We start from the raw sequence: 12043 nt of genomic DNA on the forward strand, positions 1-12043 counted from the left end.
CGTGTAGGCATTTAAGCTCATATTTATTGTGTTATACATTAAGTTTGTGTTTTTTTTATAACTTTTTTTGTAGATATTTGCATAAAATATGTCGGTTGTTGTAAGTTTGATTAAATATTAATAGTTTTAATTTGTTTCTATTATTGCCCTTATAGATTACCAACGTATTAACTAGATAATTACCAGGTAAGGGAGTAAGCTGCATTCATAAATGGCTTTATTACAAATATCGTCTAAATCGATCTCTGAATCCGGCAATGGAATAAACCAACGCCATATAAATTATAAATGCTGCTAAAGACTTTAAAAAGTGGCAAATTTCGTTAAATTTTAGAGAAAAAGTTGAGAAAATATGCCTATCTGGGAAAATATAGAATTATACATGTATAGCAATGTACTTTCTTTCCTGTTACTGGCACCCCCTCGCACCTCGCTGCCGGCGCCTATGATTTGGGCTGCAATCTTAGACAAGGAAAGAGAGAGGACAGGTAACGTTCATTTAATAAACCTTCAAAAAGTGAAGCCAGTTTCGATGTGACCCCCATGTTTTGTGACTGTACGTTACCCATTACTACCTCTCGCAGGGTTACTATTTTTCAGTAGATCTACTGATTTCAACTTCAATTTACTGAAACACTATATCTATCTGTTAAAAAAATGTAATGATAAAATCATGTTCAAAAAGTGATCATATAGGACCGCTGGTTCTATATGCCCCTGTACATTTAGCAAAATTGCTTAGTGTATGATATCTTTTCAGATTCGGAATTACAACAAAAAAAAGTCTTCGCCCAAATGGAACAAATCTACAGCAAATGAGGTTACCATCGCTGTTCAGAATGGTATGAGATTGAGCTGCAGCTGAAAAGTTCAAGATTGCAAAAATTGCTTGAAACGATATTTAAAATTAATAAAGGCTGACAGCGGTTCCATTCAGGGGACCTCCTGGAATAGTTAGTGAAGAAGATAAGAAAATTTTAGTAAAATATCTTTTCGATATGCAAAACAGATGTCACCCTCAGCTTTCAGTACGAAAGCCTGAAACTACTGGTCTCAACAGAGAAGTTGGATTTAATAGAAATGAAGTTAACCATTTCTATGATTTTTAAGTGAAGTGATGGACAAAGTCAGATTTACAGCTGATAATATATACTTATATGGTTTTGACGAATCAGTACAGTACAGAAATGTAGTCATCATTATCAGTGACATTACAGCTCGTTATGAGCCAAAGCCTTCTTCAGAACAATCTTCCATTCGCCCCTGTCTCTGGCAACTCTTCTCCATGCTTTAACTCCGATGGATTTTAGATCATCCTCTATGTTATCTTGATACCTAAGTTTTAGTCTTCCTCTGGCTCGTCTTCCCACTGGTCCTCTTCGGTCGAAAATTTTTCTGATCGTTGCATCTTCATCTCGCCTAATTACATGTCCTACCCATCGAAGGCGTGCTAATTTAATATATTTTACAACGTCAGGTTCCCCAAAACTTCTATATAACTCAAAGTTGTAGCGCCTACGCCACAAACCCTGTTCTTGGATTCCTCCATATATTTGTCTTAGAATTTTTCTCTCGAAACGTTTAAGCAATTTTACCATTCGTATTAATATGGCACTCTCGAATTACTCTTTCTAGTGCAAGGTTAAATAAGAGACACGACAGTCCATTTTTACAATGGAAGGGTCTGGAAAAGTCGTTTTGGATTCTGACTACACTCTCTACGCCTGTGAGTGTGAGTTCCGTTAGTTGAACAAGATGAAGCGCCATTTGAAATTCCACCATAGCCTGTAGAAGTTTTTGTCTGTGGACTGAGTCGTATGGCTTTGAAATCCACGAATATGTGGTGGGTGTCAACTCCGAACTCAAGCGTTTTCTCAAGAATCTGCCTGACTGTGAAGATTTGGTCCGTTGTTGATTTATTTGGTCGGAAACCGCACTGGTAGTTCCCAACTATTTGTTCAGCATATGGGATCAATCTTCTGTACAATACGTTGGACAATACTTTATATGCCACGTTAAGTAGGGTAACATACATAATATCTAAGAAATAATGTATAAATAATAATAATAGCAGAAATGTAGTAACATACATAATAGCTAAGAAAGGTCAGAAACAAGTTGATCGAATGGTAAGTGCTGAAAGAGGTTCCAATATAACAGTGGGATGTGCAGTATCAGCTTCAAGAAATTGTATTCCGTCTTTTTTCTATTTCCTCGTAAAAGAATGTCACCTCTTTTAATGAAAGGAGCTTTTGCGGGTGTTGTAGGCTACGTAAATGAGTCTGGTTGGATGGACAAAAAGACCATTTTATCAAATATCTCAATCATTTTATCAAATTCGCAAAACCTACTTAGGAATATCCAGTTCTGCCAATCTTGGACGGCCATATTAGTCACAGACAGCTGGAAGCTGTTTTAAAAGCTAGAGAAAATAACATAACTCTTTTAACATTATCTCCACACTGCAGTCATGAAATGGAGCCGTTGAATGATTGCTTTTTTGGGCCATTAAAAAGCAGTATTCACGTGAATGTGATTATTAACACATTCGCTGCTGACTTTTTTCGAGAGGTGTTACCCAGAATTTTAGAAAAAATAAGTTTATTTATTCTATAAAATACAGAAAGATTCACATATGAGCAATTTCTAAGCATTCAACACAAAATCCAGGTTGATCAGGACATTCTTCGCAGTGATTATGTTGTCTGCTTTCCAATTTTATTTTCGAAGCATATTTTGCAAAGCTTTCTCTTTGTTCGTCCCTTATTGTTTTGTATAAAACTTAATGAGGTCGCTGGTTAAATGATATTCGATAAATAATAATAACGAAAAAATGAAATAATTTGTTTGTAAATCAATTAGCGAAAAATAGCAAATATAACTGTAAATAAATTAGGAAAATAACTGGTCTTACTCATTATTGATGTTTGTACAAAGAAAGACTTACCCTTTGAAATATTTTAGTCGTTGCCAAGGAAATCTCGTTGGTACGTCCGCCGACGCGGCTCTATGGCACGAGAGCCAAAAACTTCGTGTGTTTCGTTCGATGTCTTGTTAGGAAGTGTTTTTAGATTGCAGGTCAGAAAAGAATCTTTTGGCCGTTGGATAGAAGAGGGTACATCAATAAATCACCCTATTGTATTGTAATTGAGACCGTAATACGAAACCGTACTTGTACACTTGTGTGTATTGGCGACACAAGACAAAAGAGAAGTCAAATTCTCCGCACTTAAACATAATACATGAGACAACCAGATTTTACAGGAAGTAATATATTTTACGAAAGTCGTTAGAATACATAGCATTGAATTAGACCACATTACAGTACCGTAACAGAAAAATATTAAATGTAAAAATAAGAAATAAAGTATATACTTTCCCAAACACTTATTAACCATAGGAATTTTTGAAATACTATGTCTGGAGGCAGGAATATTTCTTGTTTTTCATACTTTGAAGGGCCCCGACATACTTTCCGCCATTTTGAATCACGAAACTACCATAGCAAAGAACTGGTAAACATTTTTGACACTTTATAGTCCCCACTCAAACATTAACTAACGTCGGCGTCGTACTAAGTAAAATATACCATTTTAAAAATCAACGGGTTAGTGTCACCGATCGGAGTCATGCGCACCTAGCAAAGGACCACTTTGACTCCGATCGGAGTCATGCGCAGCGACAGTGTTAACTGACTTCCCTTCCCGAAGAAAAAATATCCATATACGAAACGGTAGAATTATGCTGCAAAGCTTTTCAAAAAGTACCAACTGTTGAAAAGAGCACTAGAGGATTTGAAAAAAGTGGCATATTTCTGTATAGCAGAGATATATTTGACGAGACTGACTTTCTGCCTTCAAAAATGTTTGATTCTGCTTCCCACACTTGCATCTCGGAACATTTGCCCACGTCAGCATTGCACTAGTCTGAAATAATTTGCCCTCCTAGACCTCCCACTACAAATCAGCAACTATCTTCAACCGGCAGATCTGACAATTATTCTCCTCAACCTGGCACCAGTAAGCAGGCTGATGCAGATATCAATGCTAGTTCTTTCACAGACATACTTCAACTGCTATCTCCAAATCCCAGTCAACATAAGAAAAACACAAAACCAAACATACTAAAAAGGAGATATCAAAAATTTTCACAAGTACCTACTCCAAATAAAGATGATCTTGAGAAACAAAAGGAGATTAGTAAAATTATAGGCAAGATAACAAAACTAAAACCACGCAAAGAATTGTAGAAGCAGGTTCAAATTTTGAAACTTGTGCCAAAGAAAAAACAGTTAGTGAAGGATAGCAGTGAAGATTCAAATTCGAAATGTATCTATTGCAATGGACCTTATAGTCGGAGCGAGAAGGAAAAGGTCTGGATAAAGTGTCAGCAATGAAATAAATAAGCAAATGATGCATGTGCTGGACTGGTCTAACAACAACTGACCTATTTCGAGCTGCTGTAAATAGAATATATGTCGAAAAGTAGTTTTGATATTATTTCCATATTTTTTATTATGTAGTCTATCGTTGAATGTTAACCTTCTCTATTCTGCCAAGTATAGGTACTGGCTTTTGTTAAATCGCTGTTAGCCTCATATGCTAACCCCCCTTTATCTGGGCTTGGAACCAACTACTTTGTGCTTAAGCTACTCGATCCACATAACGGCAGCATAGGCATAGTTCTATATTTTTCTGTCTTAGGCAATGTGTGCACAAGTTACTTAATAGTGGATACCAGGTAGATGACTGTTAAAAAAAAACTCCATTTTATTATACAAATATATATTACAAATATAAATTTAACAATTTTTCTTACACAGAATAATATTTAAGAGTATTAAAAATAAAAATATTTAAAGTAGTACTAATAGTAGTACTTGTTCTATAAATTTGTAGATAAACTCATTTCCTTTTTTATTTTAACTTTGCTGGGGGGCGCATTTGGATTTACACCTTTATAAAATTCCTTCAAAAGATCCATGGCTTCCTCGGATCTATAACCCCCTTTAACTTCAGTCACAGGTGTCATTACTCCAGCTACATCAAATACAGTCTGCCCTCCGAACCTATCATTTTTACATCCATAAATGATCCTTTTAATTTTCAGATCATAGAGAGCTGCAGCACACATAATACACGGTTCGACTGTCACATACACCGAAGTTTCTTGAAAAACTTGATTATAATCTAGATTGTTTTTCTTGGAATATTCAACAATATCTTCTATACAGTTAATTTCGGCATGTCTGGTAGCATTGCGAGTTTCATTAACGGTATTACGTCCTAAAGCTATGATGTTGTCATGGTATACAAAAACACATCCTACTGGAACTTCTTGGACAGAGAGAGCTTCCTTGGCAAAAAAGAATGCTTTATCCATGAAAAGACACTCTTTTTCTGAGAATTCTACATTCTGTGACATTTTAACATTTATAAAAGCTGACGAGTAAGAATTACTTGAATATTTTCTATCTTAAACTTAAAAATATATAACATAAAATAAAACTTTGATAACACAAATAAATCACTTTAAAGTGTAATTGTTAAGTAAAAAATCCTTGGAAGATTTTTAAAATGACCTTACAAAAAGCAGTTGTTTTCTTCTCTTCTTATTTTACACATATCTAAATAACTACACAATATTAGCTAAATGAAACAAAAGTGCACAGTATAATCGTCAACATTGAAAACCACTTCCAAGAAATTTTTAAATGGTTACAATAAAATTAATAAAAATAATAAAATAGTCAATGTTTTAAAATGCCATATTAGAATAAAATATCTTTTAGGCTTGGAAATATCCTATCAAATTATTATCATCTATAAATTTTTGTGCTTTTTCATGCCAATTTTGGTTTCCCACAGACCTTGGACTTGGATGTGGCATACAAAGAATTTGTATATCATTAATATTATTTGATTTAAACAAGTCCTTTGTTTTTTTGTCTATATAACCTCCTACAGCTACTATAAATTTTGGTTTAAGCAGTCTGATTACTTCAAGGTACCAGTTGTTGCAAGCTGCTTCTAAACTTTTACGAACCTAAAACAAAGAAAAAAATTTATATATACTAACTTTTTTTATTTGTTGTTTGACAGTTTGTATTTCTCTTAATATAACATACAATGACTGAGTTATGATGATAAACCAGATTGAAATATAACAATTATGACATGTGTGACTTATATATAAGTATGTATTAACTTTGTGCATCAAATTAATGAAGACCAAGTAAGACATATATTTATTGTTCAGTCATGAATGTGTGAAGAGTATTTTTCTGAATAAAATTGTCAATATTTATTAATTATTAACTTTAGATGTATAAAACTTCATATTCCAACAAACTCTTCATATTTTTAAAAAATACATCCAAAAATGGTTTAGTATATAGAGTGTTCCATTTAAAAAAACTTTGGTTCATTCCATTGTTCTGACTGACCCTATCGAAAATAATTTTAAATTATATACATATATCATATACATCTGTTTTGTTATAAACATTTATTTATATGTATTTGCTCTTGTCCATACCATTTTGCGGCATGATAATAGACTGCTTCCCAGATCCTGAATAAATAGAACCAAAAAGTTTTTTATCAGGGGAAATGTTCTAGATTTATCCTTCTTTTTTTAAGTTAACTGGTACACTACAGCAATGAATACTAAGTCAGAAATACAATTTACAATGATTGTATGTCTTTCATCTAGAGGAAATATAGCAGTATTATAGTGAACTGCGGACTCAGTTACCTATCCTTTGAAAACACCATGGGATGATGCGAAGTGGCTAAATGTCTTGAACTTAAGATGAAAAAGTAGAACAATTTAAACTTTTAAAATAAATAAAATATACCTTGGTATCTTTAATTTCAGCAGGTGTTACATTACTTCCATTTGATTTCATTAATGCAATGGGACAAAAATTCAAGAGTAATGCATTCTCAAAAAACTTTTCAGATGAACCACAAAGGTTTTCAAAAAATTCCCAAAATCTCTTCCCACTTTGTTCTCTACGAGAAGAATTAAATCCTACTATCATTCTACTTTGACATTCAACTTCAGGTTTATTTACAATTCCTTCAATTTGTAAAAACTGTCTAACACATATTGGATCTCCAAAAGGTATACCTGTTTGGCACATCCCAAAGGGACCCGGATTCATGCCTATAAATAAAAGTTCCTTTGTAGAAGTGCAGTATTTTCTTATATATTTTTCATATGGATCAAAAGCATAAAGCAGTGGATTATAAATATATTCTACAGGTCCAGTTTTTAAATTCAGATCCCTTAGGGAGTTGTTCAACTCCCTTTGTAATTGTAGGAATTGTTCTGCAATGGTTTCTTCAACCTTGGGTATATTTTGAAAATATTGAGATACTACTATATTCTCTTCTTTATTACTTTCCACTTTAATTTGCTTAATATTCTCTTCAGTGCTTTCCGAAATTTTACGCTTAAGCATTTTTAAGGTTAGCGAAGCAAAGCTGCCTTAAGTGATTCACACAATTTTTTTTATTACCTGCTTCTACTCCAGAAGATACTTCAATGGTCTATATAATCTATATTTAAAAGTAATATAATCTCGAATTTTAAAACTTCTTGTAACTAGAAGGATGTGCTGGTGATCTTACTTACTGGTGTCACAGTTTAATAGTTTGATGCTTTTAAATTTAAATAATCTTTTGCCACCAACAAATAAAAATAGAATCGTAGATCACCAGACCTGTGACCAGACTTAAACCGTTAATTGAAATTGAAATATTATCCAATTTTTCAATCAACGCTTAAACTTAGTTATATAAAATCACGAGATCTGATCTATGATCTATGTACTTTTTTGATACTATAAACAAAGACCATTTACACCAATAGACGTTTCACGCAGATGACCAAGGTCAAATATAAAATTGTATTACCGATATCCATCAATAGATGTCGCGATAATAAGGTATTTTCAGAGAACAGTAACAATCACGGTAACAATTGTTCTATGGTATCTGTTTGATGACAGAGTCGAAATGTTTGTTAGTGTTCTATGATATGACTTATGTTTATGTTACCCGGTTTAACAGTTTACGTTCTCCATTTTATATTGTTTTTTAATCTAATTTGGTGTTTATTCTTCCTTATATCCGTATTATTCTTATTTATAGTTTGTATTTTTAGTGTTAATTAGTTATTTAGTGCGTTAATTAGTTGTTTAGTGTGTATATTTGAGACTATTATTTAACCAATTATTTTTATTGTCGATCAACTTGTTGGAGGTAAGTTAATAAAACGATTGGTTCTTGGATTGTATTTATCCTAATTAAAAATCTTCTATAGGCGTCAACAAAAAACCATGCCATTCTTGGTGAACTGTTGTATACCACAATGTGGCACTCCTGATTCTTCACCAATACGCCACAAATTTCCAAGACCCACTATTGATATGGAACGGTTTCGAAAATGGGTAGAGAATATCAATAATCCAGAATTGGCAAATATGAATCCACAGACCATATACTCCAGGAAAAGAGTGTGCCATCGACATTTTGAACAATTATTTTGTTCTTCAACATCGCATAGACTTCATCAAAATGCAGTTCCTACATTATACTTAACTGGTAAGTCTGATACATATACATCATTCCACCAAACAAAGTTTATATGCCAGATTACTTTCATAACCTCTACAGTTTAATCTTCAAATTATTGTTAATTTTTTTTATTAAATTGCAATAAACACGAAAACACTTAGATTTGGGAAGAATGAGTAAATGTCCTATATAATGTAAATTTGTCTTTACTGTAAAGCAGTTGATGTCATTGAAACAAAATGATCAAATTGGTTGGAGCACATTCTATCTTTTTTCACATATATTAAAACATACTCCACATAAACACTCAACTCAATCTATTTATAAAGTATTCTTCTACAATAGAGAATTTCTTTTCACCAAAACACATGATTTGCTACATTTTTCATATGGCAGGATAAACTTTGCTTCAATCAAATAAATGTTCAATTGTAATAATAATACAACCTTTCATTCAAGTTTGTATTCAGGACGATTTTAGATGGTTAGCCCTACTTATTGTATTTTACAAAAAATTATGGAATAAAACAAATTGAAAGAAAAATGCAGCATATTGTAATTTTGGTATGTCAAAATAAATACAGTTTACAATACAAAAATAATATACTCTAGTTAATTAGAATTAACTTTAATATATTTTTCTGTAAGTTAGTTAAAGTAAGTAAGTTTCTGTTAGTTTAAAATTTTAGTATCCAAGAAAGGTAAATGGGTTGACTGTCTGACTATTTCTTTAATATAATAATAAACCAGTTAAGAGAGGTGAGAATTTATATGGAAAACAAACATTGTGCTTACAATGTTTTTCATATCAGGTGTTATATCCACAGCAGTTTTTTTTAATACATTTTAATAGTTTGATCTTTGGGTTTGTCTTAAAAAAATAATACTCCATATGTATTGAATACCCTAGAACCATATTATTTTGTTGAATTTATTGATTAATTGAGGTTTACTTTGTTCCAGGATGCAGTGGTTCTCAATCAACAATAGTGAATGAAGAACTTATTGATAATGTGAAACTTGATATTGTTGGACCTTCTGAGTTGGAAACATTGACTACAGAAGGTAAATATATTTATATAATTATGTGCTGTTGGATACTGTTACATTAACAACATTTATGATCTCCATTATATTCACTAATTAAGACATTTTTTTCTTTTACAGATTATGTTGATGCTTCTAAATCTAGTTTAGATGAAACACATATGCCCATCGAAACTGGGGAAAGTTCTGGACTGCAAAAAGTGGTTACAAAAGGTATGCAAATTTTAGTTTTTGATTTAGTTACTTCTTCAGAATACATAGCACAGCTGGCAGAATTACTTGAGAAACGTAATTCAGTTAGTAATTATGATATTGTAACTAATTTATTCTTCTTGAGTAATTATCTCAGCTCTGATACATAATATATTTATCCAAATATTTTTTTTGTAGAACAACCTCTTGGCTTCTTGTCCCCTCTGAAAATACTGAAGAAGTCAGGTAATTCCAAACAAACATTGTCACCAAGAAAAGCCAAACTATATTCTGCTGTTAAGGATCTTCACAAAAAATACAGTGTGGTGAAAAATACCACAAAAACTTTAAAACGCAGGCTTTTTGAAGCAGCTGAATTTAAAAAGAAATATCTTTTTGATGATAATTTAAATAACTTAAACACTATGACAGCTATGTTTATTCGCTGTCAAATACGAGAATCAAATAAATCAAAACATTTGAGGCGATTTTCGCTAAATGAGAAATTGATGGCATTAACATTGTATAAGCAGAGTGCTAAGTCCTACAATTTGTTGTCAAAAATATTCATTTTACCTAGTAAGTCTACTTTAAATAGACTACTTGCAAATATTATTGGAGGACCAGGTATAAATGAGGTAGTTTTTCAATCCCTACAAGAAACGACAGCGAAAATGGATTCCTCTGAAAAATATGTAGGTTTAATCTTTGATGAAATGGCAATCATGCCAGGACTCCATTTTAATGAACGACATGGCCTTATAGAAGGATTTGAGCATATGGGAGAAAATAGGGATATTTTCATTAGTGACCATATTCTAATGTTCATGGTAAGAGGTTTAAAAAAATCATGGAAAGCACCTATTTCGTACCATTTTGCAAGTAGGGGTGGTGCAAAAACATTTCAAATTAAAAATTTATTAATTGAAATAATTCAGAAACTTAGAAGCATTAATCTTAAACCAATTACAGTAATATGTGACCAGAATAATAGTGCTGTAATAAATAGTTTGATAAAAGATACCAAAGAGATTTATATGCGAAATGGACAACTAAATAAATATAGAAGTGGTTCTTTTGAAATAGTAGACTTAAGAATTTACCCAATATTTGATCCTCCACATTTGCTAAAGGGAATAAGAAACAATTTATTAAAAAAAAATCTTAATTTTGTTAAAAATGGTGTAAAAAAATCTGCAAAATGGGAGCACATACAGTGGTTGTATGAGTCTGATAATGGTCCAATTGATGGGCTTAGAGTTTTATCTCATATAACAGATGAACACATATATTGTAACAAAATCAAGAAGATGAAGGTAAAAAATGCTGCCCAAATATTTAGTCAAAGATTTTCTGCTACCCTCCAGCTGGCAGGAAAATTATGTAAGTATAAAATAATTTTAATCAAGGATATTTATACCTATAAACAACCCTAAATATAATTGTAATGTATGTAATTTATATAATTTATTGACAAAGAATGGACAAACTATAGCATAAAAATGAAGATTATGTAATTTATCCTTGCATGCACAAGAGTTTCAAAGCAATTTCAGTTTTGATCTATATATTTTTTTATCATGGTGAGTGTCATCATGCCCTACCAAGGGCACACGGAATAAGGAGGATTTTTTTATCACGATCTTCTTGTTTTCAATTCATGTTTTACTTATAATTTATATAAATTAAATTGTTTAAATTACACATTGACTATTATGTTTATTACCCAATATTACAGTGACAACAATTATTATCAACTTTTTATTTGTTCGCAATTTAGGTGCTTAGCTCCTGTGTGGTAACTTATGGGATAAATATATTTTTTGTGCTTTATGCATTATTTTTGATTTTTATGTTACAAGACCCATATGATTACAGTATTTACTACTACCTATTATTTACCTACATATATTATTTTTAGATTCTCAAGATCAGACAGAAAGTGAAGTACAAGCAACAGCAGAGTTGCTGTATTTTTTTGATAGACTCTTTGACAGTTTAAACGGTTCTACCAAAAATGCAGAACGTGGCAAAACCTTACGATGTGGCTTGACTGATGTATCTGCCCATATCCAATTTTGGAATAATGAAGCTCTGCCATTTCTTGAAACGATGGAATTTGAGAAGAAAACACCCCATCAACAATCAAAACCTCCAAGCCTTAAAAATTGGTCATTTTCAATAAAAAACATTAAAGCCATATGGCAAATTCTTAAGGG

General features: G+C 32.0%; 2 protein-coding genes across 3 annotated transcripts; both read right to left on the reverse strand.

The window, feature by feature from the left end:
• Window positions 1-4769: 4769 nt before the first annotated feature.
• LOC140441150 (tRNA-specific adenosine deaminase 2) lies at window positions 4770-5424 on the reverse strand. Its single transcript, XM_072531617.1, has one exon. It carries the CDS (start codon window positions 5422-5424, stop codon window positions 4885-4887), a length of 540 nt encoding a protein of 179 aa, XP_072387718.1. The 3' UTR covers window positions 4770-4884.
• Window positions 5425-5782: 358 nt separating this feature from the next.
• Window positions 5783-7886, reverse strand: Smug (Single-strand-selective monofunctional uracil-DNA glycosylase). 2 transcript variants are annotated; one of them, XM_072531616.1, is made up of 3 exons: window positions 7526-7886; window positions 6860-7170; window positions 5783-6045 (listed from the first exon to the last, which is right to left on the reverse strand). In XM_072531616.1, the coding sequence occupies exons 2-3, from the start codon at window positions 7166-7168 to the stop codon at window positions 5788-5790; spliced, it is 567 nt and encodes a 188-aa protein (XP_072387717.1). In that variant the 5' UTR covers window positions 7169-7170; window positions 7526-7886; the 3' UTR covers window positions 5783-5787. The 2 variants fall into 2 exon arrangements, with proteins under 2 accessions (XP_072387717.1, XP_072387716.1); XM_072531615.1 differs by having other exon boundaries at window positions 6860-7886.
• Between the last annotated feature and the right edge of the window lie 4157 nt (window positions 7887-12043).

This window comes from Diabrotica undecimpunctata, chromosome 5 (assembly GCF_040954645.1).
Source record: "Diabrotica undecimpunctata isolate CICGRU chromosome 5, icDiaUnde3, whole genome shotgun sequence".
Classification (NCBI taxonomy): domain Eukaryota; kingdom Metazoa; phylum Arthropoda; class Insecta; order Coleoptera; family Chrysomelidae; genus Diabrotica; species Diabrotica undecimpunctata.

Bases quoted from the DNA above. Each gene is read 5' to 3' on its own strand.
- LOC140441150 (XM_072531617.1), bottom strand. From the start codon at position 5,424: ATGTCACAGAATGTAGAATTCTCAGAAAAAGAGTGTCTTTTCATGGAT.
- Smug (XM_072531615.1), bottom strand. From the start codon at position 7,468: ATGCTTAAGCGTAAAATTTCGGAAAGCACTGAAGAGAATATTAAGCAA. The intron at 6,046-6,859 runs GTATATTTTATT...TCTTTGTTTTAG, and splicing joins CTGAAATTAAAGATACCAAG to GTTCGTAAAAGTTTAGAAGC.